The sequence below is a fragment of the Micropterus dolomieu genome, linkage group LG17, assembly GCF_021292245.1.
Source record: "Micropterus dolomieu isolate WLL.071019.BEF.003 ecotype Adirondacks linkage group LG17, ASM2129224v1, whole genome shotgun sequence".
In the NCBI taxonomy this organism is placed as follows: Eukaryota; Metazoa; Chordata; class Actinopteri; order Centrarchiformes; family Centrarchidae; genus Micropterus; species Micropterus dolomieu.
Window position 1 is genome coordinate 11,069,574 of NC_060166.1, and position 23,451 is coordinate 11,093,024.

At 44.1% G+C, this 23,451-nt stretch overlaps 2 protein-coding genes across 4 annotated transcripts in view; one reads left to right on the forward strand and one right to left on the reverse strand.

The window, feature by feature from the left end:
- The window catches only part of LOC123986052 (centrosomal protein of 164 kDa-like), a 21,352-nt gene extending 9,363 nt beyond the window's left edge, over window positions 1-11,989 (forward strand). The window contains exons 3-25 of the mRNA XM_046074115.1: window positions 631-735; window positions 2,037-2,279; window positions 2,661-2,759; window positions 2,811-3,554; window positions 4,102-4,155; window positions 4,251-4,387; window positions 4,462-5,004; window positions 5,135-5,266; window positions 5,508-5,703; window positions 6,265-6,339; window positions 6,528-6,650; window positions 7,104-7,247; window positions 7,531-7,614; window positions 7,699-7,767; window positions 7,894-8,153; window positions 8,254-8,439; window positions 8,880-9,060; window positions 9,172-9,279; window positions 9,667-9,769; window positions 9,923-10,306; window positions 10,425-10,497; window positions 10,613-10,732; window positions 11,034-11,989. Of these exons, the coding sequence (XP_045930071.1) occupies window positions 631-735; window positions 2,037-2,279; window positions 2,661-2,759; window positions 2,811-3,554; window positions 4,102-4,155; window positions 4,251-4,387; window positions 4,462-5,004; window positions 5,135-5,266; window positions 5,508-5,703; window positions 6,265-6,339; window positions 6,528-6,650; window positions 7,104-7,247; window positions 7,531-7,614; window positions 7,699-7,767; window positions 7,894-8,153; window positions 8,254-8,439; window positions 8,880-9,060; window positions 9,172-9,279; window positions 9,667-9,769; window positions 9,923-10,306; window positions 10,425-10,497; window positions 10,613-10,732; window positions 11,034-11,130 (4,260 nt within the window). The 3' untranslated portion in view covers window positions 11,131-11,989. The remainder of the gene's footprint in view (window positions 1-630; window positions 736-2,036; window positions 2,280-2,660; window positions 2,760-2,810; window positions 3,555-4,101; window positions 4,156-4,250; window positions 4,388-4,461; window positions 5,005-5,134; window positions 5,267-5,507; window positions 5,704-6,264; window positions 6,340-6,527; window positions 6,651-7,103; window positions 7,248-7,530; window positions 7,615-7,698; window positions 7,768-7,893; window positions 8,154-8,253; window positions 8,440-8,879; window positions 9,061-9,171; window positions 9,280-9,666; window positions 9,770-9,922; window positions 10,307-10,424; window positions 10,498-10,612; window positions 10,733-11,033) is intronic.
- A 353-nt stretch (window positions 11,990-12,342) lies between these two features.
- Window positions 12,343-23,451, reverse strand: part of sidt2 (SID1 transmembrane family, member 2) — a 16,154-nt gene continuing 5,045 nt past the window's right edge. The window contains exons 1-22 of one of the 3 annotated variants that reach the window (XM_046073279.1): window positions 22,749-22,849; window positions 21,964-22,047; window positions 21,660-21,825; window positions 21,282-21,375; window positions 20,776-20,834; window positions 19,652-19,678; window positions 18,861-18,899; window positions 18,615-18,692; window positions 17,918-18,033; window positions 17,666-17,739; window positions 16,621-16,687; window positions 16,440-16,513; window positions 16,161-16,284; window positions 15,732-15,849; window positions 15,127-15,263; window positions 14,897-15,005; window positions 14,380-14,456; window positions 13,955-14,001; window positions 13,722-13,827; window positions 13,522-13,632; window positions 13,238-13,351; window positions 12,343-13,088 (exon numbers count right to left, since the gene is read on the reverse strand). In XM_046073279.1, the coding sequence (XP_045929235.1) occupies window positions 13,026-13,088; window positions 13,238-13,351; window positions 13,522-13,632; window positions 13,722-13,827; window positions 13,955-14,001; window positions 14,380-14,456; window positions 14,897-15,005; window positions 15,127-15,263; window positions 15,732-15,849; window positions 16,161-16,284; window positions 16,440-16,513; window positions 16,621-16,687; window positions 17,666-17,739; window positions 17,918-18,033; window positions 18,615-18,692; window positions 18,861-18,899; window positions 19,652-19,678; window positions 20,776-20,834; window positions 21,282-21,375; window positions 21,660-21,825; window positions 21,964-22,047; window positions 22,749-22,823 (1,959 nt within the window). In that variant the 5' untranslated portion in view covers window positions 22,824-22,849 and the 3' untranslated portion in view covers window positions 12,343-13,025. Of the gene's footprint in view, window positions 13,089-13,237; window positions 13,352-13,521; window positions 13,633-13,721; window positions 13,828-13,954; window positions 14,002-14,379; window positions 14,457-14,896; window positions 15,006-15,126; window positions 15,264-15,731; window positions 15,850-16,160; window positions 16,285-16,439; window positions 16,514-16,620; window positions 16,688-17,665; window positions 17,740-17,917; window positions 18,034-18,614; window positions 18,693-18,860; window positions 18,900-19,651; window positions 19,679-20,775; window positions 20,835-21,281; window positions 21,376-21,659; window positions 21,826-21,963; window positions 22,048-22,748; window positions 22,850-23,451 lie in introns of those variants that run through there. The other 2 variants (XM_046073276.1, XM_046073277.1) reach the window with 2 other exon arrangements.

The window sequence follows — 23,451 nt, forward strand, 5'->3', positions numbered from 1 at the left end:
GTAGCCCATCCCAGCCTTGTGCAGATCAACAGTCTTGTCCCTGATGTCCGTAGAAAGCTCTTTGGTCTTGCCCATGGTGGTGATGTTGGATGCTGGTTGTTTGGGTGTTGACAGGTGTCTTTTATACAGGTAACGAGGTGAGGCAGGTGTATTTGATGTAGATAATTGGTTGGGATTGGGGCTGTGTCTTAAAGAAAGACTAACTGGCTTGTAGGAGCCAGAATACTTGCTGTTTGGTAGGGGGTCATATACTTGTTTTTCATCATCAGATGGTTATCAATTTTTATAAATTCATATGATGTGATTTTCTGGAATTTTCTTTGGGATTCTGTCTTTCACTGTTAGAATGTACATATGATTAAAATTGTAGATTGTTGCATTCTTTGTAAGTGGGCAAACCTGCAAAATCAGCAAGGGGTCAAATACTTATTTCCCCCACTGTATATATATGTGTATATATATATATATATATATATATATACGTATATATGTGTGTGTGTTTCTTAATGTTAAGAGAGATGCTCTACATGTACATAGGGTAAGGGTTGGGGACAGGCAAGTAGTGGTTATGGTTAGGGTAAGTCTCTAGGATAAGAAAGTGATGGAAACTTGACTGTGTGTGTGCTCTAGGACAGTGAAGCCAGTGGTGGAGCTCCAGCTGAGGAGAGGACAGAGCCAGAGTTGCAGGACTTGGCCCTGTCTGGAGACCACAGCCCTGAACCACCATCCCAACAGGTACAAACACACACACACACACACAACATCATCCACTTTTGCAGTGGCTCCCAGCTGTGTTTTTGTTTTTCTTACTTGCTCTGCCATTTCTGTGTTCGCTATGTAACACCTGTGCACCATACTCTTTGAGCTATCTGCTAACATTTCTTGATAATGCACAAGTTGACAGGAACTTTAGAAGCACAACCCTGGCCTCCGAGGTATATTCACAATCATGGAGGTTGCATTCTATCTTTGAGTATGTTGTGTTGTAAATGGATCCCAAGTGCAGCCTTTGATAACTTTGAATTGTATTTTCAATATTTGTTAAATCAATTCATGAAAAGAACATAATAATGTGGGATACAGATGCTAAGATATTTTTAAGTTTGGGGCAGTCCTAATTGTTGAAATATTCCTACACATTCTCAGTGTATCACTACCATAGTGGACTTTTCTTCTTGTCTCATGTAACTCTGATTCTAAACCATCTGTTATTCCTTTTCTCTCTCTCTCGTGTGACCTCTTTGACCTTTACACCTCTCACCTTTGCACCGTGACCCGGGATGTGTTCTCGTAGCTGCTGTGCTGCTGGGACCTGTCCTATGGGCACGGCTGTTACTGTGTCTTCCTCTTTGTCCTGCTGTCTTCCTACTGTCGCTGTTACTGCTTTGCTGTCTGAAACTATGTATCAGGAGCATGTGTCATCACCCTCAAAACAATGAATACTGCAGTTTCCACTCGGATTTATGCATTTACCCCCATTGGGATACTCAGACAGTAACTCCCCACCACTGCCATTAGATTCTGAGAAGCCAGTCCTAAATTATGTCAATTATATCACACATGTTTTACATACATACATATTAATTAAAGATGTAATGTCTTTATTTTCCAATGATTTAGTAGAACTAATGTGCATAGAGTCAGTTATTTCTTTTACACATTATGGCTTTTTTTGGAGGAGAAACGCTAAAACAGGGAAATCATCAAACAAAGCGTCTCCTGTGTGCGTCCCTGTGTTTGAGTGTGCGAGAGACCCAGAACAAGAAAATGTGTATATTGTTTTATGTGTACGTGCATGTTTGCTTAATTTAAATGTGTAATTTTGTCCCTGAAAAATGCACGATCTGTCGGTTTTGCACGCGGTTGTGTCAAGATCATCACCCCCCACCTTCTTTCAGCGGGGGGTCACAAAAATTTGTTGCCTCCTTCCCTCACCTGCCGTCCTCCGTCCTTTTTCTCCCTTGTGTCTCTGCACGCCTTCCTTTGTGCCTCTGTTTGGGACGGATGGACTGTTCTTCCTATTCCCCTCCACAAAGGACTCTTTGAGGGGCCGCCACTTCCACCTGTCCTCGCTGGTGGGCAGCAGAAAGCATGTCGGTGTGAAGAGCGCCAGTCCCATCAGCCCTGAACCTGAAGAGGAGGTAGCAGAGGAGTTAAATGAGGTGGTAGAGGAGGAGCAGGAGGGAGGAGTGTTGGAACACAAGGATGTTCAGGGAGAGAAGGGAGGGGATGAAGGAGGAGGGGAAGCAGAAGAGGGAAGGACGGAGGAGAAGGGTGAGGTGGGAAGTGACCAGGAGGGAGGAGAGCTGGAAGACGAAGATGTTCAGGGAGAGAAGGGAGGGGATGAAGGAGGAGGGGAAGCAGAAGAGGGAAGGACGGAGGAGAAGGGTGAGGTGGGAAGTGACCAGGAGGGAGGAGAGCTGGAAGACGAAGATGTTCAGGGAGAGAAGGGATGGGATGAAGGAGGAGGGGAAGCAGAAGAGGGAAGGACGGAGGAGAAGGGTGAGGTGGGAAATGAGCAGGATGGAGGAGAGCTGGAAGAAGAGGATCTTCAGGGAGAGAAGGGAGGGGATGAAGGAGGAGAGGAAGCAGAAGAGGGAGTGATGGAGGAGAATGCAGAGGTGGGAAATGAGCAGGAAGAGGGAGAGGCACAGGGTGAGGAAGCAGATGAGACAAAAAGCAAAGAAGAGGGGGGTGAGATGGAGGAAGAGCAGGGAGGAATTAAAGGGTTGATAGAAAGCAAGAAAGAAGAGGAGGAGGTAGAGAGCGACGAGGTAGAGGAGGAATGCTGTACAGGTGATGATGAAGAGAAAGATGAAGGGGGTGGTGGAGTGTCAGAAAACATGGAACATGTTGAGAAGCAGGAGAGCACTGAAAGAGAGGAAAATGGCAGTGATGAGGAAGTAGAAAGCAGCCAGCAGGATGAGACCAAAGACAGAGAAGAGAAAGTGGAGAGTGATGAGGCTGCGGAGAGTTTAATGGAGGAGAAAGAAGAGGTGAACGAGAAGGCGCAAGTAGAAGAGGGGAAACAGGACTTTGAGGAAGGTAGCGAGGAAGTTGTGGAGAAATGCTTCCAAAGTGATCAAGATGAAGGGAGCGATGAGGAAGACAAAAATGACAAAGAAAGAGATGAGCTTGAGAGAAGCATAGACGACGATGAAGAAGAAGAAGAGCAGAATGAGAGTTACGAAGAGGAGGTAGAGATAAATATCGAAAGAGAGCAAGAGAAGGAACAAGCAGAGGAGGAGGAGGAAGAGGAGGGTGAGAGCGAGGATGCTTTGGAGAGATGCTCCCTGAGCCAAAGGAGACTGACAGAGAGTGATGAGGAAGTGTTAGAGAGATGTGTACAGAGCGAAGGAGGAGAAACGGAGGAATCAGATGCCCAGAAGCCCCGAACTGCATCAGAGAGTGAGGAGGAACTCGTCGAGGTTTTTGAGACTGGGGCCAAGCTAGGCAAGAAGACGATGCTGCGTGACCTTAAAACGCTTGACCAAAAGAGAAAAACTCTTGAAAAGAGGAAGAATGTGACAAAAAAATGTCCCCTTCCTGCAGAGGTAGGGTTTGGTGTTGCCTCTGTGCTTGCTCACCCACCTCCGTTCACTACCCGACCCCACCCTGGTCCTGCTTGATCTCTGCAAGCAGGTGCAAGTAGCTCCCAGAATTCAACTCCAGTGCCTTAGGGGCTGTCTGTGTGATTCCCAGCCTGGATGTCATTACTCTCGCACTGGAATATCAGTCGGTCAAAGGACCACTTGAGTCCATTTGAGCCCCTGAGGACTGGATTGGATAGTTTTGATCCCTTTGCCCCTGTGAAGGCTTTTGGTAGTATATCTGCTTTTAGATTGGCGGTTGATTTTGAGCTATTTGACCAAAAACAGGACTCCCGTCTCCTGCCATCGCATCCCCCATTTTCAGAGTCTGCTTGCTTGACTGTGTGATTTTACAGTATGGTTGCCAGCTCTCCGGCCTTGGTTGTGTTTGCATGCACGCTCTGCTTTTGCCCTCAGCATGCTTCGATGTTTAGTGTTGCTTGTGCAATTTTGTTTGTTAACCCATGAAGACTGTTTGACCGAGTGTGTGTGTGTGTGTGTGTTATTGCAGGAGTCGGAGGGCAGTAAGAACATTGAGGAGAGTTCTTCCTCCATAGATGTCAAGGTACTGTGCAGTGTGACACCCATCCATTGCCATTCATTCATTCAACTATTTATTGTCAGCCAGTTTTGTAATGGTTCTGACTTTGTATCCAAAAGCTGTCGGAGAAGGTTCTGGACGTCAACGACCTTTCCGGCACTGTCAGCCCACTGAAGAAAGATGACAAAGAGGGAACAAAAGAAGAAGAGGAGAATGAGGACGGGGCAAAGACAAAAAAGGCAGAGGCTGCCAAGAGGTTGGTTGTTTTGTTTTGGCTAGTTTCTATATTTTATAACCTTGGTGTTGGTATAAACCTTTCTCCCTCTTCAGACATTTGCAGGCTGCTGGCAAAGACAAACCTCCAGCTCCGAAAGTTGACCGACTCGTCCTTCACCAGTCCAGCCCTTCTCCCTCCCTCTCCAGCCCGTCCCACTCAGAGCAAGGTGCCAGACTCCAACTAAAAACCGAAGATCTCGGCATGTTGCTGGGGCTACAGAGGCCAGAAACCTCCAGAGGCCGGCTGGTCCGCGCTGCCAACACCCATCTTGAAGATGCTGAATCCCCTTTAAAAAACCAAGAGAGCTCTCTGGAAGATGAGCCAAGCTGGAGAATCCGAAAAGACGGAGAGAAGAAAGAGTGTGAGAGAGAAGAGCGGGAAGAGAGGAAGAGGGCAGAGAGAGAGGAACGGAGTCTGAGAGAGAGGAAGGAGGAGATGGAAATGGAGAGGAGGAAGGCTGATCGAGAGGTGGAGGAGGAGAGGGAGCATCTGGTGAAGGAGAAGGAGAAGAGAATGCGTCTCCTGCGGGAGGAGCTGAGGAGAGGAGAGGAGGAGGATGAGAGGAAGCTGAAGGAGGAGAGCGAGGAAAGACTGAGGTAGGCACGGAGAGGGTAACACAATTATCAGAAGTCCTTTAAACTCAAACGCAACACCTACAGTTTACTAAAACATACTTTCAGAACAACTCCATAATTCATAAATGCATGTGTGCGTGCGTCTCCCCAGGGCTCTGCGGCAGCGTCTCCTGACGAAGAGGAGAGAGGAAGAGGCCAGGCTGAACGAGGAGTCTGATATGACGCTGGAGGAACTCAGAGAGTCTGCCCAGGGGGAGAGGGAGAGAAAGCAAAACAAACTCAGGTCAGACACATAAACACATAAAACAAAGGTGCTCTAGAGCAGTAGTTCTAAAAATGAGGCAAAATCTGCAATATAGATCTTCCACATCACTGTCTGATCACATTGGGTGGCCTTATTATATATTGAATATCTATATATATATAGAATATGAACTTTGCCAATCAACTGAACTTAAATCGCTTTGCAGTTAATCACCTATAATGTCCAAAAACAACATTGACGTGTGTGTCCTCGTGCTCAGGGAGGAGAGTGAAATCATGCTGAAGGAGTTACGCATCACTCTCGAGGAAGAACGAGTAGCGGAGCGCGACAGACTGGAGGCCCAGAAGAGGCAGGACATCGAACGTCTGAAAGCCGAGTCGGAAGAGGAGCTGCAAGCAGAGAAGAGGAGACTCCAGGGAGAGAGGGAGGAGAAGCTGAATTCTCTGAAACAGGAGGTGACTGAGGATGATGCCGGCCTGCTTGTGTCCAGCTCTTTTGTTGATTTCAATTTGATTTAATCATCAAATCACTGTGTTAATATTTTGATAGGTAGGGAAAGGTCAGCGTGAGGCAGGTTTTGTGGGTGGCTACATGTTGTGTTACACAGGTTTTAGTGACTCACCCTTCTGGCACCCCCTCCAGTCAAGCTCCAGTTTTAGTTTCCTGTCAGTCTTCTGATGATTATTATGTTGCTATCACGTGTTTTAACAACATATTTGCCTTAAGTACACACTTTAAAAGTAAACAGTTGGTGCTGATGTGTAGTGGACAGCAACATGTTTTTAAAGAAATACACTTACAGGATTTAATAATTTAGACTGTTAATGTTTAAATATATCAGATTTTGTATTAATGTGCCATATATATTTATGTAAACAGCTGGAAAATACAAAAGAACCAAGAGTTTGTGTGTGTTCTAGTTTGATGACGCAGTGGCTTTGGTCTTGAGGGGCACAGCATAATGATCTCTCTGTATGTGTGTCTGCCTCTGTTTGCACTGTTTTATCTGTATAAAGGCCAAAGTCACAGAGAGGAGGAAGGAGCTCATAAGTCCACGACCTGAACACCAACTGGCAGAGTACCACCGAGAGGTTAGAGGACACACACACACACACACACACACACACACACACACACATAGATTCTGTACAGAATGAAGTTGTCACCACCATCATCATCATCATCATGTGTATTGTTTCTGAATGTGAGTTAAGGCTTTAAACACATATTCACTGGAATGTAACTTGGGCTGTAAACCGTCTTCACGTTCGCTGTCTAGCTGGCTGATGTTCTTCAGGAAGTGCGGGAGGAAGTGCAGCGCGATCACGAGAGGAAGCTGGACCAGCTGAAGGAGGACCACAGGAGGGAGATGAACAACATCAGAGAGAAATACCTGGACGAGGTCAGAGAGCGTTTACATTTCACATTTAGCTGATGCATGCCCTTGTTCTGAACTGCTTGCAATAATGGAACCAGCGGAATATATTTAGATGAGTGTGTTATATTTTTGTATCCAGCAGACATCACAACTTGTCATCATTACCCTTGGGTTTTAAACAGATTTAACAAACAAGATATAATGTTAATCTTATTAATGAGGTTTAGAGGTAGATTTTCTTAGCTGTTTCTCCCTGTTTCTAGTGTTTCTGGTAAGCTTAGCCAACCGGCTGCAGCTTCATATTTACTGTGTTACTGTTACTGATATTGGAGAATCATTATCCTCCTGTCCTGAGTGTAAAGAAATATCTATGAAATTAGTTTAAAAAGTTGAGCTGCATTCCCGGTTTCAGTTTTTCAGTTTGCAGTATTTTGCAATAGAATGGCAATTATAAAATGTCGCGTTTGTGTGTTTCAGGAGACTGCACAGAGGGAGCGCTTGCTTTCTACTCTGCAGGAGGACAGAGAGCGTCTCCAGGCCTCGCATGCCGTCCAACTGGAGAAACTCCGCTTTCAGCTCGACACACAGATACAAAAGACACAGCTGACACACTCCCGCAAGGTGGGACCAGACAGAGACAAACATTAACTAATGACACACTTCTGAAACTGTGTGGTGCCATTACACATTAAGTCTAAAGCCTATGGCTCATCATAGGTCCTCATTTAATCTGGTAGCACTGTTTGTTTGGCTTTTAAATGGAGGGTTTTAATGTAAAACATGTCTCCAGTATGTGGACTGAAACCATATTTTGCTCACCAAATTGAGGTATAGTGAAGGGAAGCCTTTTCTAAAATTTTAAACACTTAATCCCAGAGAAATAATCTCTCATTTCTTCTATTAGGAGTCAGAACTGCAGGATCTCGCAGATCAGATAGAGCTGAGAGCCAAAGAGCTGAAGAGCCAGGAGGCCATACTCCAGACCAAGGTCTTCTATACTGTTCTGTATGTACTATTAATCGCATTACACTAACATGAACAACGTGGACTAATGGTTTCTGTCTCTTATTAGGCAGCAGATCTGAAGAGGAGGAGGAAGAAACTTGGGGAGGAAGAGGACGAAGTGGACAGACAGTTAGAGGTGGGGCAGCCCGCTTTTTTCGTCATGAAAAGAGATTATATTCAACTTTCTGATGAACAATCAACCCCCTACCTGTGTGTGTGTGTGTGTGTGTGTGTGTGTGTGTGTGTGTGTGTGTGTGTCCAGGTTTTACCCCGGCTGATCCAGGAGAGGGATCAGCTAAAGGAGGAGTTGGAGAGGATGAGAGAGGAGAAGCATCAAGCCAGAGAACTAATCCAGAGAGCGAGGGAGGAGAGGAGTGAGGCCAAGGAGGAGGGGGAAAGGCTGAGAGAGGAGAGAGACGAAGCCAGGGAAGAGAGCAGGAGAGCCAAGGAGGGCAAGGAACGACTGGAGAGCAAGGTGGCGCTGCTGCAGGAGAGATGCGACCGTCTCAGTTGCAGAGTCAGGTACTGTTTCCTACACAGGACATTCACTCAGCCTGTGCTTTCACTTCCAGCTTCACCCAATAGAATTACTGATGATTATGGTCTGACTTTGTCCAATCAGTGAGCTGGAACAAGGCGAAGGAGTGAGTGCCTCCCCCAGACCAGAACCTAAACAGGAGAAAAAGAGGACAGTGAAAGCAGAGGTGACGGCCCCCTCCAGTGACAGGAAAGACTTACCGCTACATGTAGAAGACCTGGATGACCCCCCACTCTCCCCTGTACCTGACAGCCACAGCAGCATGGATGAGTAAGGAGATAGAAACAGAGTTATAAAAGCACATTTTTGTATTTGCATTAGTCTGAGAATTAGAAAGCTGTCAGTCACTTGCTGGAGTTTTTTTTTTAATGGGTTACTGAAAGCTGGGAGGGGGGCAGCTTTGGAGAAGTCCCTGTCACCTCAGGTCCAGTACTGCTGAAGGTTTGCTGGTGAAGATAGGGCGTTGGTGTCAGAGGAACAGAGGCTGCGGGAAAGAGTCGATTTGTCACACTTTTATTTAAGGACGTTTCTTGCATCCATGATTTAATTTCAGCCAGGTAGCAGGGTGTGACGACAAATGATGTTACCAAGGGGGGAGCGTGTAGAGAATGTATTCGTGTAATTTTAGCGTATAGACTGTTGATAGCAGGCTTACCATTGCTGGCTTGCAAAAATATAAGAAGCCCTCATCCTGGCACCCATGTGTCCAGGTTCCGACGCTACATCTCCTCACATGGCGCATCCATCCAAAAAACCAAAGTCTTTCTGGAGAAGGAGAGCAGTCGGCTGATGGAGAGGCAGGCAGCTCTGTGGGCGGCTCAGACGAGCTCCTCCCAGGTCCCCAGCCAGGAAGGAGGGGTGACCGAGGAGATGATCAGAAACATCCAGGAGGTAGGGAGGAGTGTGACCCACCCCCTGCAGAATAATAATTGGTGCGATGACTGGTGGGATGGGGTTGATTTTAAAATGTTAAGTGCTGCCTACCTTCCCTCGTTCTGTCAGGAGGCCAGAAATGTGGTGGAGCTGCAGCGGGCGGTTCAGAGAGGAAACACTCTCCTGCGGAGGAAAGAGGAGCAGCTGCAGCAGCTAGAGAGCTCTATAGCTGAAGAGGTCAGGAGAAAACAGCAGCAGCCTGTATCTACAGTCTTACAGTAGTGATACTTCACGTTGGTTAAGTGCTTTTATATTTCCAGTGCAAAGGTACGCAGAACCTTTAGTCATAGCTGAAGAAATCAAGGTGGAGGTGAAAAGTAATGCTTTTAACAAAGCTATAAAAAAAAATTATACAATATCAAAATATATTGTGTAACAAATCTAAACTACTTTAAACCTCATTTCTATGCAGAATAGGCATTTGAATTAATTCATTTTTATTAAAAATTGTGCATCTTTCTGTGCACTTTACCCAGATTTTTTACAATTTAATCAACAGGTTAAACTCTGCATACAGGCAAATTGTAATTATATATTAACTGCTGTTTGTCTTTCTCTGTTTAGCCGCTGTTTGAGGATCTGTCCCGGCTGGCAGGAGAAAGGAAGGTGACCTTTGATGTGACTGAGTCTGACCTCAGCAGCACTGCGGAGCCACCAGATGGGACAGGTCACACATTAATAGTTTTACCAAAGAATGTGACATACACTCTGTTATTATTGCTATATTGCTCAGATTTTGTAAACTCTTCTCAGATTATTATGTTTTTCCAGCCACACTGAAGTTGTGTTTCTCTCCATGTCTTTCTCACTGGTTCGTCAGGGGGTCATCCGACTGTCCCAGACAAAGTCCAGGAGCTAGCAGAGTCCCTGCAGCAGATCTCAGGCCAGCTTAACACCGTCCTGAGTGCGTTGGGTTCACTGGCCCAGAGGCAGAGCACCGAAGCCTATGCAGCCTTCAATCTGCCTCACTCCAGCCAAGCTCCTACCTCCGCCACCTCCACCTCTGCCCCAGTCATGCCCCAGATGCACACCCTGGGTCCCAGCTCCTCAGCCCCACCTCCCCCAGTAAGGCTCTCAGAGCCATCCTGGAACTGGGCACCCCAAGGCACCTCCGCAGCCACTCCTTTCTTCAGTACCCCCATCAGCAATGGGCTGAGGGCCTCTGAGGACCTCATCAACAGCCGATGGAGCCAGATATTCCCCAGTATGCTAACAGATACATCATAGAATGTGTTAATCACCAATAATGAGATTTGCTAAAAGGGGGGTCTTATCAGTTGCTATCGTTGTCATCGGTCCTGAAGTGTTGTTCTGTTCTCCAGGAGCAGCTATGGACCCAATCGCCACCAGCACCATGAGGACAAGCTCAGCTTACTCATCATACACTCCTGCTAGGTAACCTGCGATACGCCTTTAACCATGCTGTTATTACAGATTACATGAACATCCTCGCCGTCTTAAATGTACTAAACAATGATCCTAAAACTGTGCGTGTCTGTGTGTACCTTAGTGAACATGGTCGCAGCCTGCGGTCCATGCAGAAGTCAGTGGAGGTAGACGGCCAGAGGCTGCAGGGGCTGATCGACGGCAACAAGAGGTGGCTGGAGATGCGCAAGAAAGACACCAGCATGTATCCTTCTATCACACATACACATACTCATCCACTCACTCTTAACACATTCCACATCATCTACCATCTCCATCTCAACATAAGTAGAGCACTCGAGATTTCAATTCTTTCTGGCTGGGAAAGTAAAAAGCTTTCAGTTTTTATACTTTGATTATTATTTGATTGATTATTTTCAGTTATATTTTGGACTTGTCTGATGACCACATTATTGCCATCTGTTGTCTAAATCACACCATTACTTGTCAGACAGTTTTCTGAAATCAGCGTTGTGCCTGTTGTCGTCTTTAACTCTGCCTCCCAGACCACTGTTCACTCGCTACCAGGCTCCTCCAACAAAGAGCAACCTGGTCCAGCTGGGCCTGGACGATAACAACCAGATCAGAGTCTATCATTACTGAGGACATGACGCACAGTTCAGTCTTGCTGTACCGTGACTGAGTCAGAGGACTTTGCATTATTAATGACCGTGTTGTGACGTTTACACGCAGGGCCTCATGTGAGAGTCCTGCGCCCTTCTTTGATTCATACTTTTTTCAAGCCTTCAGTTTAAAGGTTTTCAGGGAAAGTCCGACCTCCTCTGCTGTGATTGGAGGAAGAGATGACTGCACAGGACATGGCAGTTCAGGGTTCATTGAGGCCTGAGGACTTTCCTCCTCCAACATAAGATATAACTGTGAGCAACAGGAGACTTATTTCAAGCACTTCAAGGTCAAGTTTACAGATTAGAGCTCTGTGCCAGACTTGGGCCACACAGTTTTTTTAAATGGTCTAGTTTACTTTGATGTCAGATGGGAAAGGGCTGCTTCATACAGATAATCACAGAGAAGTATCCAAAGGTTTAAATATTGTAATTACTTTTTTTCTTTTACTGAAAACTTCCCAGACATGTGACTTGAATCCATTTGCTGCTGCAGGCAGGGCGTAACACGGTGCTTTACAGCTGCACATAGGTCAAGCTTTATTTCATGACAGGTTACATGTGTATTTATGCCACTGGCTGTGTAAGTGACTTGTGTGTGAACTGTGTTTTTACATAATTCAGTTTGGTTTTGCTTTGAGTGAGTAGAGTGAGAATCACTGATTTTGTAAAAGTGAAGTCAATCCACTTATTTTACATCACTTTTCCTTATTCCACAGCAGTTGGCAGCGAGCTGTTGATGAGTGTGTGAACTTTTAACATGTGCAGGCAAAGAGGAAAAAAAGTGTGTAGGGTTTGTAAATAAACACTGTATTTTTCTATAAAATATTTTAATAAATATAATTTTATAAATATTCATGTTATACCATGTGTACTGATCTTTTTACAGTATCTCACAAAAGTGAGTACACCCCTCACATTTTTGTAAATATTTGATTATATCTTGTACTCACTTTTGTTGCCAGCGGTTTAGACAATAATGGCTGTGTGATGTTATTTTGAGGGGAAAGCAATAATTGTTATATAAGCTTTACATTGTAGCAAAGTATTTCTTTAGTGTTGTCACATGAAATGATATAATCAAATATTTACAAAAATATTACATGCGTACAATTATCCACATCCTGATTGTCATTCTGTATTTTGTTCACACAGAACAACCTGCAGGTGCAGAAATTGGCTACAAAAATAGTTATTTGAAAATGAGACCTTTTTATTCAGTAACTGCTCATTGCAATGTTTGACATTAAAATCAGTTTTTGTACAGTACAAAAAAAAATCCTTTCGCATTCAGACTTGAGGGCAGTCAGTAATACAATCATTATTCTCCTATGAGAAGGACGGTTAGAAGATCTGACCAATCAGAGCACAGTATGCGATTTACATGATTAGAACGTTAAAGGCCACTGACAGACTTGACAGAATTCATGTTCTCACAATACACGCACGCGCACGCACACACGCACACACACAGATTTCAAAATGCAGTGTTGACTTGCAGGTGAAATATAATGTCGACAGTATAAAATAAGTTAATTTTTTTTTAGCAAGTGCGTACACTGTCTTCATCAGCAGTAAGTAAACATTGATTACAACAGTTATATCGATGGTGGCAGCGAGAAGACAAAACACTTCAGCGTCACTCGACGTCGACCCAGCTCTTAACTGGCACATTTGTGTCCATACAGGTGGAGGGAGGGGCTACTGCCCTTTCCTGACTGGCTTGACTGGCTGTGAGAGGCGCCCACTGTACAGCCTGGGGGAAAACGCGCTACTGGATGTGCTTTTTTTTAGGACATGACAGACGCAAATGAAGAGAGACCAGGGCGATAAGGCAGAGAGGGCCAGATGAGCTCATCACAGAAGATCTGACATCTAGAAGACGAAGATCTTGTCTCTCTGGACGGTGTCAAGGTCGTCGTCCATGGTCAGGAGGACCTAGGGGGGGAACAGGAGAGGTGAGGGGTTTGTACACAGAGCTTCCTGTTCCTGCGGATTCCAATTTTTAACAATATCTTTTAAGTTTTGTATTTAAATGTCATATATATTGAGCTCATATTTACTAAAATACACAAACGTGATCATACCAGGAAGGATCCAAACATGGCGATGGAGGAGAGAAAGTGCCAAATGTCGTGGTCGTCAAAGAATGAAAGCAAGATGCAGTCCCTGTTGTGCTCACGAGATTCTGCTGGAGTTTTCTGTCAGGAAAGAGAAACACACACACATTAAACTTATGTCACATTATGTAGGTATGACGTCATTTGAGAAATAGTCCATGTGTGCTCTCATGCCAAAAATTTAAGTCAACTAGGTGTGTAAGGCTAATGCTCTTTCTGTGTGACTAAGTATAGGGGTGCTAGTTACTGACCTGCCAGGTGCTAAGGCCCTGGAAAAAGAAATACAGCGCAAAACCCCACACCACGGCTGTGAACAGAATGCACACTAACGCCAGACACTGGATTCTCTCACCGCTCCGCAGCTAAAACACACAAACACACAGGGTAAAACAGCTTTAGATGTCCCATAGATTTCTACTTTAAAAACATGGATATACACACAAACGCACACCTTCATAATGATGTAAAAGGCAAAGTAGAGCAGCAGGTTGCAGATGGCGATGGCCAAAAGGTAGGAGGCAAAGTCGTTAGGTCTCTCTATGAGGCCGTAGGCAGCTCTGTAGAGAAGGAGTAGGGAGAGGCATGTAGGTGATGTCATCATTTAGTCCTGGTGCTGTGAATTTACATTTTTAATGTCTCTACTTAGCACCAAGTAAAAGCAGAAAACACACTGTGTTTACTTACAGAGACCAGTTGACTATGTTCCCCATTACGAGCAGAACCATACGGTCCTGTCAGACAGACAGAAGGGGAAGATGACGATCAATGCAGGACACAGAGATGGCTTTGACATTGAATATTCAAGCACTGGATACACGTAGAAGCATAATAAATGACACAATCTTATCCTGAATCAACCAACTAACTAACTGACACACCTCGATGTTCTTTACACAATATTGATCAGGGGTCAGAGGTCATGTCGTGTTTTGGACCCAGATGAAACACCGTGTTTCACACTAACAGCATATATGACAACGACACTATTATGGCAATGTTCTGCTTGTAACCTGATTAAAAATAGCCCATCAATATGAACAATAACAAACTTGGACTTCTGTTTCTTTCAAATAAACATGTTGATGCAGATGTTTCTGCTCATTACTCACTATGTACATGGGTCCGCTGCACTGTCTGATGCAGTCTGTGTAGATGATGTACACCATCCTGCGCAGGACCCCGGAGTCTGACACAAATATACAGACGGATGTTAGCTGCAGTCGAACACTAGTACAAAGCGTGAGGATCAAATCCACAGAGCCCACACAGCAAATATCAAGGTGGCACTTAAAAATGACCCTATATTATAGTTAAATTGTGTTGCTACACATTTAATCAGGAAGATTTCCATGAAGCACTACTGTTACGCTACGCATTAAAACTGATAAGCTAAACAGAGCTAGTGTAAAGCATGGTGTTACCACTGACTTAAATATTCAATTGTCTCTAAAATGATCATGCACGATGTCTATTAACAGATGTGTGCACTTGGTTGAAAACAACAGAAGGGAAACGATTACATAAAAGGAAACCACAACAGAGTCAAATGGACCGCCACTAATATCGAACCATTATGATTCCAGGGGCTTAAAACAGGAGATTTCATGTTGCTTGCTGTGATCTTACCCAGCCTCCATCGGCCCATGTAGTACAGCTGTGTGCTCAGGAGGAGAGTGGCCAGAATGTGGATCACTGAGAAAACGATCCAGAAGACGGTGTTTCCTTTCCCAAATACCTGCAAACAGACCCGTCACAAACACGAAGAAACGTCTATGTGTGTTTCTGCGTGTGTTAAACATCACCCGGGTCTTGTCCATCAGGTGGTGTATAGTGTATGTGTGTGTGTGTGTACGCACCACTCCCAGCACAGAAAAGAAGATGACGGCAGCCAGGCAGGCGTAGGCAGTGTAAGCACTCGCGTTGATGTCTGGGTGTCTCTTCTGATACAACTTCAACACACACAGTCCAGCAATCATGTACATGAAGGAGGTGTCTGCAGAGAAAGACAGCAACATCACAACAGACACGTCTACCTTTAATTATCTAAAACAGAGGTTTTCAAAGTGGGAGACAGGAGTTTCGGGGGAGACTCAGAGAATGGAAGTAAAAAAATGTTACATTAGTTATCATTTTGTTAAAGAGAGTTCAGAGATCCAGTAGTTTGGGGGAATTTTACCGTTTTTTCCCCACTTTCCCAGAGTCAGAAAGTAATAAATGCTTTAGGATGGACCTTTTTTATGTATTGGCTGTAGTCTGAAGTTATGTCAAAAAGAAATGTTTGGCTGCCTTGGCTTAAATGTTGAGTGTCTATTGGATAAAATAACATAATCATGATTCATTAATCTGATGATTCATTATTATTGTCTTATCATCTCAAAGACACAACATCAACCTAGTGATTCTGCTACAAGAACCGTCAAGAGGATACATGAAGTCCTAGTGGGAACACAAGCGGCCTTACCAAACTGGAAGTTGGTGTAGTTGGGACAGACGTGGTAGCAGGCGCTGAGCAAGCCCTCCATCATCAGAGCAGTTCCCATCGCATAATACAGACCGAAGTGCTTTGGGATACCACACTCCTGGGTGGGGTGGGGTGGGGGTGGCAGAGATGGAAATTAGAACTAATAATTGAGCAACATAAATAATACTTTTGACACAATATTCCAAATGTACTGTGTGTTCCTGATGTGCCTGTATCTTCCCTTCACTACTTCCTATTTCCAATTTTTTAATGCAATAAGCAACCTGCAGCTGTGGTGTACGAAGAGCAAAGAGGTGCTGTTATGCACATCACAGAGCAGGGTGTATTATGTTTGCTGGGTGACACACACGTTGTGAGCTATTGTATTTTTTACGCGGTATATGTCAAGTCTGTGTGCGTGTGTCTTACCAGCGCGTTGACATCGTTGCGGACCAGGGCTCGATTGTGGACGATGTCTCTTTTGAGGACGATAAGGAGGAAGAGGAGCCCCAACATCACGTAACCAAGGTTGCTGAGGATGTTGTTGAACGCGCTGGTGTACAGACAACAGTTCGGTATGAGTCTTCACATTACTTCAAACACAGGCATGTAATCTGTTAGCCATACTGTGGTTGTAATAATACATTTGTGCACCTAAACAGACACACACACACACACACACACACACACACACACACACACACACACCTTAGAGCGCCCAGCGGGTGGGCACACAGGAAGTTGTAGAAGCAGATGTCTTGGTTTCCTGTAACATTGACAACCTGAAGGACACAGACAGTTTAACATCCATCTACACTGCACATCAGTGTTTTGATGTCATTATTTTTTTTAAATCTTATAAATCACAGTTTATGACTAGTCAGCATACCGTCTGATAGGTGATGACCAGCTGGACGACTGGCAGGGCATAGAACACAGCAATAGTAGCGATGTTCCTGGAGAAAAGAAGATAATCGTTAGACTTGTTTAGAATCACGATGACAGGTTTGTTGGAAGGATGCTCGAATAATAATAATAATGTTTTTCTCACTGTTAACAGCCACCAGAGTTCTTGCTAGCTTATTTTTTACTGCACTATGACCCGACTCTCTGGATGCATGTGCACAGCATATGATTTAAGCACAGAATTCATAACTACATTGTTTATATTTCATATGACATAATGTGAAAAAGGTGACAAAATGTCTTTAACTATGAGTTGGCTAGTGAATTGTGGATCACTTTGACCTAGACTGGGATGTAAACTCCGTTCTTGTAATGATTTTTGTAGTCCACTCTTCAGTCTTATTTGTCACAGTGACACTGGCATTTTCAGATAATCGGCATCGGCCGATTCCTGCACTCACGGGGCTGATATACAAAATGTCTGCGGACACATCTGCAGGCAGCCTTGTCAGTGTGGCTGATGTGAAACGATGTCTCCCCCTTGTGAGTTTTCAGAACGTGGTGAAAAAGTTTGTTTGGAGGCCGAAATTTATTTATGAGCTAGCGTTAAATATATATCTTACATTAGAGAAAAAGGCAGTTATATGAATTCACTTCTGACACACTGCACCCCACGTCACGTTCTGAAATCTACAGTATAACCTAATGTATTTTTCTATTTCATTAATTAATATAAATTCCATCTAAAACACGTAACCGGCTAGGATAAAATGTATATTAAATGTATATTATTATATTTCCTTGAGCTGTAAGACATAATTATCAAGATTAAAACAAAAAAAAAAGCCCTGACATATTTAACTTTATATGTAATGTATCTAGAATATATTTAGAATATATAAGTCACTTTTTGACTTGCTCCTGTATATCGGCAATCAGCTGCCATACTCTCTGAATATTGGCATCTGCCACTGAAAAACCCATATGGACCACTAATTTGTTATTCTCTGTGTAGCCAGTGTCCTCACCAGAAGTAGATTTGGTATTTCTTGCTGAGGATCCTCTTGTCTTTGCGGGCCAGGTCAGACACATATAGAAATTTCTGTAATAAAGAGAGGACATTTTTACCGTTGTCATCAAATTAAATTGGTTAAAGTAATGGTGACATTTAAACATCCTGACATTCCTAGTAACAAGTCTTAACTACATTACAAGCAGAGCTGACTTGCCCGTTGCAAAAGAATGACTCATGTATATTGAGATGGAGAGACGAGGCGTACCTTGGTGCGGACAATGTTTTTGTCTGAGTTGATGTCGTCCAGCGTGTCGTAGTCATCCTCCTCCACAGAGCTCAGAGACTCCTGCCTGCTTCGTCCAACACTCTCCAACGATCGCTCTGATGGAGGGAGGGGAGAGAGGAGGAGGTCACGGCGGAATAAAGAAAAGACGCTTTCGATTCATTGGAGGGACAATCTGATTGATTACACGGACTTCTGGATTTAAAAGAATTATTTTGATAAGGCAAAGGTTCAAACACATCAATTTCTTTCCCCCTTTTTTAAGTATGTTAAACAGAAATATTAAAATAATTGTTGGCACTTTGACCTTTGCACTATCAATACTGTTTTGCTGTTGATTTCAATGTCATCAGATTTGGAATCTGGCCACTTCCATGCATCGACATCTCACTGATGTGTGATTCACACAGTGCTGATTGGTTTTGGTGTAACTCTGAACTGATTCAACAAATTATGTGGCAGTGTGTCACCAATGCGGATGGCTATGTTGTGAAGGTGATTGAGGATTGGGCGACGTTTGAAAGGCTCCTGTCCTGATGAACAAAAATAGAAAACCAGTGAGGGACCCGTGCTGCTCGCAGGAAGGTAACTGCAAGCCGGGCTGCGGAGACAGACGGCAAAGTGACGCTGTGTTGGGCTTAAAAAAAATTAAATAAAGTGTGTCCATATTTGCACATACCTAAGTATCCATAATTGTTGTCAGTTGATGTGGCACTGTCGGTGATGGCCTCTGAACTGAGTGTGCTGCCGTTGTCAGCTGGAGGGGAAAGGGAGGGTGGGAGAGATTTGGGGGGGGGGGGGGGGGGGGGGGGGGGGGGGGGGGCGGGGGGGGGGGGGGGGGGGGGGGGGGGGGGGGGGGGGGGTTATTTAATTCAATCTCCACACAAACAAAGACAAACCAAAACCAGAACTGTCCAAAACTCACCAAAGGAGCCATATTCATATGGCGAGGCTGGAGTCTTGCCTGTGGAGACGTGCAAACACACATTTAAAACTCCCAGTTGAGTCTATGTTAACAAAAAGCACATACACGAATGCACAACACCACTACAACAACACTTATTAGCATCTGAACGCTGCATTCTAAAACACCACCGCAGCTTAATTTGTTAGTATAGAGAGGCGAGGCAGGCAGCTAAACATGCAGGCATCCAGTTAGACAGATGATGCCTGAAAAAGCACATTTCATATAACAGTGTTAGTGGGTTAAAATGTGAGTATGGTGCGGTGAAGTGGCTGACTTGGTGTGAAGAGTGGTGACTGCTGTGGTGAGAAGTGAACTGCTTAAAAACTGTAAACATCCTGTTGTTTAAAATCAGTGTTTCTTCAGCCAACAAACTGTACAGCTGTGAGGAGAAGTACAAGGATCCCACTGTGACAAAAACAGGCAAACTAACAGGATGGTAACAGTACTTTTTGGTTAGTTGTACCTAATAAGTAGCCAGGTGCATCATGTGTTATATGTATCTCTATGGTGCAAGCCATAAAGGCTTTACTAACTTGGAACAGTGCCATGGTTATGTTAATACACAGTCTGTGATGCACTACAGTCAATGACATCTCCTTATCTTCCTTTCTTTGCAAGCTGGTTATATGGTGTTCTGATGACAAGAGAGTTATGGTATGTGAACTGTTGCATGCAGAGCATTTGCAGACAAGCAACACAGTGAGAGAACGCGCAGTCAGTGCAAGACAGGAGTAACATTGTTGTTATACCATCTCCGTTCTTCCCGAGAAGAGAGGCTGAACCACACATTAGCATGAGGGAGAGAGAGTGAAAAACACAATCAGTACACAAGAGAGTTAAAAGTTAAATGATTATTATACTGCATGGTAAGTGTAGTTTAACGTTGAATATAGGGTCGGGTGATATGACAGTATATATCGTATGATAGTAGAAATGAGTGAACTGGTAGACATTTGCCAATACTCTTTCCCCTGCAGGAGCTAATTCATGAGCTAAAGTAAGCCAAAGGTGACGGCCTGTGACTCTCCAAAACAGTAGGTCAAACAGTCTCTCCTCTCTGCCTACTTGGTCAACTGACTGACACAGCTGTCTTGACAAGGATGCACTGTTATCCATCTCCCAGGTAACCCAACGTTGAGATTATCTTTATTTTGTTTCATTACAGACAGACTAACTGGCTCAATGTGAAGTGTTGCATGTGGCTTGAATGACACACAACGTGACTAACGTTAACTTAGGTAGCATCTTGATTTGAACCACTATCCAATAGAAGCTTCACACATGTATAGGAGAGTTGACAATGATCTTATTTGGACACTTAGTGACTTTCCGTAGGTCTAGGAAGGATAAATATCCCCAGACAGGAAGTATCCATCGGATTTGGTTTGGTACTACGTTGCCATTCTCCCCGGCCAGTCTCAGTAAACAATGCTGTCCAAGTCATCTTGAGTGTTCTGATATTACAAATCCAGCTGTCTCACAAGGTGACGTGATTTGGTAACAAGACGTGAGAGCGACAGTTGGTGGCTCCGCAGAGTAAGAAAGTGACAAAAGAACATGGAGGATACGAGATAAATTGTAAATACAGAGCAGGAGTCGTTTTAGTCTGCATGGAAGTTCCAAATAAAAAGATGAAAATAATCAAATGTGATGAAGTATGGTTATTTTAAACCACTTCTTAATTGAATTTATAGAACAATTACTGTATCGTCATACAGTATAGCAAATTACATAAACTGGGATAGAAGATTTTGTCCATATTGCCCACCCCTAACTGAATATATATTATAGCATCTACTTTACAGTACTGGTTCATGGCACCCTCTAATGAGCCCCCAATGGGCCAGTCCATCATAACTAGTTGCTGGGTTACCTGTCTCAGCAGGCGACATGTCAGCTGGATTCTCAAACACGTCTCTCTTCTTATTCCCTCTGCAGAAACAGAGAGGAAAACATGCTAATTCAAATCATTTGTACTCCGTATAGAGTTCTTGTAGCGCAGTTACAAAAATCTACATTTTTCAATTAGAGATCCAAGCCCCCGGGTTGAATTGAGAGCAATAATAGATAGAAGGTTGAACATTGTGAACTTTTAATGGCTGTTTTTTAGATAATGTTTAAATGATTTTTCAGGCCATTAACTAAATGAAACCCAATAAAAGGTTGATTAAATTGTCTCTGATGCTGTATGTACAGTGATGAGCACTAACTATGGCTACAGGGGAGATACGGGGGAAGATATATGTGTCGCAAAAAAAAAAGTAGAGACTTTTAAGATTCATAGATGCAAATATCTCTGCAGTGTTACAAGCATTTGTTATGAAGTGGATCTAGCGACTGACTGTTGTTGCGGTCGCAGAGGAAAGTGCAAAATCTTACCGCTTGTTCTCCAGACAGGCCACCACAAAGGTGAGCAGGTAGAACGAGAAGAAGATGCCCAAGCAGAACAGCATGCCCATCACATACACCTCCGCTGTGGAGTGTGAACACAGACATATTTACAGTAAACCTGTTCACATGATAATAGTGCATCTCCTTGACTGCACTGAATAATGAAACGATACAGCGTCTCGTTTCCCCACAGTTGCATGGTACTTATTGCTGACATACGCCAAAGATGCTGAGTTAAGCCTTTTCACTGTGGGTATTTTAAAAATGGCTTTTAGTCCAATTTGGAACAAGCTCTGTGGTATACAACAAATCCATAGGGGTTACTCCTAAGTCTGAACGGTTCATTTATGTAAACATGTGACTTACAGTTGATAGCAGGAGTGACAATCACATCGAGGACCTTGCTGCGGTTGCCGGCGTCGATCAGCTCATCAGGACGGAGAGGGTAGAAGCGCAGCGGGCCGCCGCACGCCTCGTCCTCTGTTTTTACCACTACCACCACATAGAAACTGTTGCTGGGAAAATCCTTCCTCTAGATGACAGAGACATTACAAAATATGAGGTGGTTGTGTGGTTGGGGGGAGGTGGGGGTTAAAGGCGTTCTCACAAAGGTTTGCAACATGTTCTGTATTTCACAACCATGTATACGTGACTGTGTGTCGAACACTACCTGCACAGTGATTGCGCCTTTTTTGGTCATAGTCTGGTACATCCCAATGAAGGCCACGTTGTTGTCAAGGTCATAGACAGGGCACTGAAAAGAAAGAGAGACAGAAAGAAAAAATGAAATGAGAAACGTGAAGCATTAAATGTGAACGGCAAAGAAACAACAGGTGAACAGGATTACATAAAAAAAGAACACAGTGATATTAAGCATGAAAACAGAAAGGAGTAAAATCTCAGATAAATCTTCTTTACATTATAACAATAGTTGCGTAGGCATGTGACTTTCGCCGACTTGACGTGTGTCGGACACCTTCTACCTGCAGCAGCTTACTGTGAGCAGAGAACAATGACTGATCTTGAGGCATTTGCAAAGAAAAATACCACGAGATGAGGCAATATTGTGGTTCCAACTTGGTGCAGTCGGGGAAAACTGCAACTGCAACTGCGAGGTTTTAATGTCATGTGACATGTTGACGTTTTGCAGCGCCGCCGAAGGTCAGACACAATTTCTAACCAGCATGCCTTGTTTTAAGTCCAGCATGCATCACGTTAAGTCAGCACTGCGCAGCGCCGCATTAAGTCAAACTCACCTATGGTTTATGTCAGCTTTGCATTGCACTGACACTGTTGCAATGAACTCAATTATGACCTCATGTGGCCCATGTTTGTTACTGAATGCTGACCACAATGCCAGGGGGCACTTGAGGACAGCTATCTGGTTTGGGGTGTGTGTGTGTGTGTGTGTGTGCGTGTGTGTGTGTGTGTGTTGGGGGGTAGGGTTTATTGTACCTGGATGTCCTGGATGGACATAACGGAGCAGGGGAAGGTCATCTCTGAGTTGACCTTGACAATCACAGTGTCCATCCCATCTGGGAAGACATACTTGAAGTACTGAGAGAAAGGTCGAGAGAAAGAGTGGGGGGAGATAAGGAGTGAGGAAGGGAGTCATTTGAGGGAGTAACATTAGAATACACAGATTGAGCAAAGACCACTTTACTGTTTTCTGTCTTTTGTCACTATCTTGTATACTGTATACGAGGTTGTGATCTTTTCCATGACAAGAAAAAAAATAAACCCATAACGAAACAAAATGCCGGTGCAAAATGCCGCCGCAAGATTCCTCACAAATAGTCGTAAAAGTGATCATATCACCCCAATTCTGCGGTCTCTTCATTGGTTGCCCGTTAATTTCAGAACTGAGTTTAAAATCCTGTTATTTGTGTACAAAGCTTTATGCAACCAAGCACCTAGCTACCTAACTGAACTGCTACAACCGTATACTCCATCGAGAAGTCTCAGATCAGGCGAACAAAATCTGTTACAAGTCCCTCACTGCAGACTTAAACGCAGAGGGGATCGAGCTTTTTCTGTGGTTGGGCCTCGGCTGTGGAACAATTTGCCCTTAGACGTTAGGATAGCCCCTTCTGTGATCTCTTTTAAGTCACTTTTAAAAACGCACTTGTTTTCTTTGGCCTATAATTAAGGTTGTTTA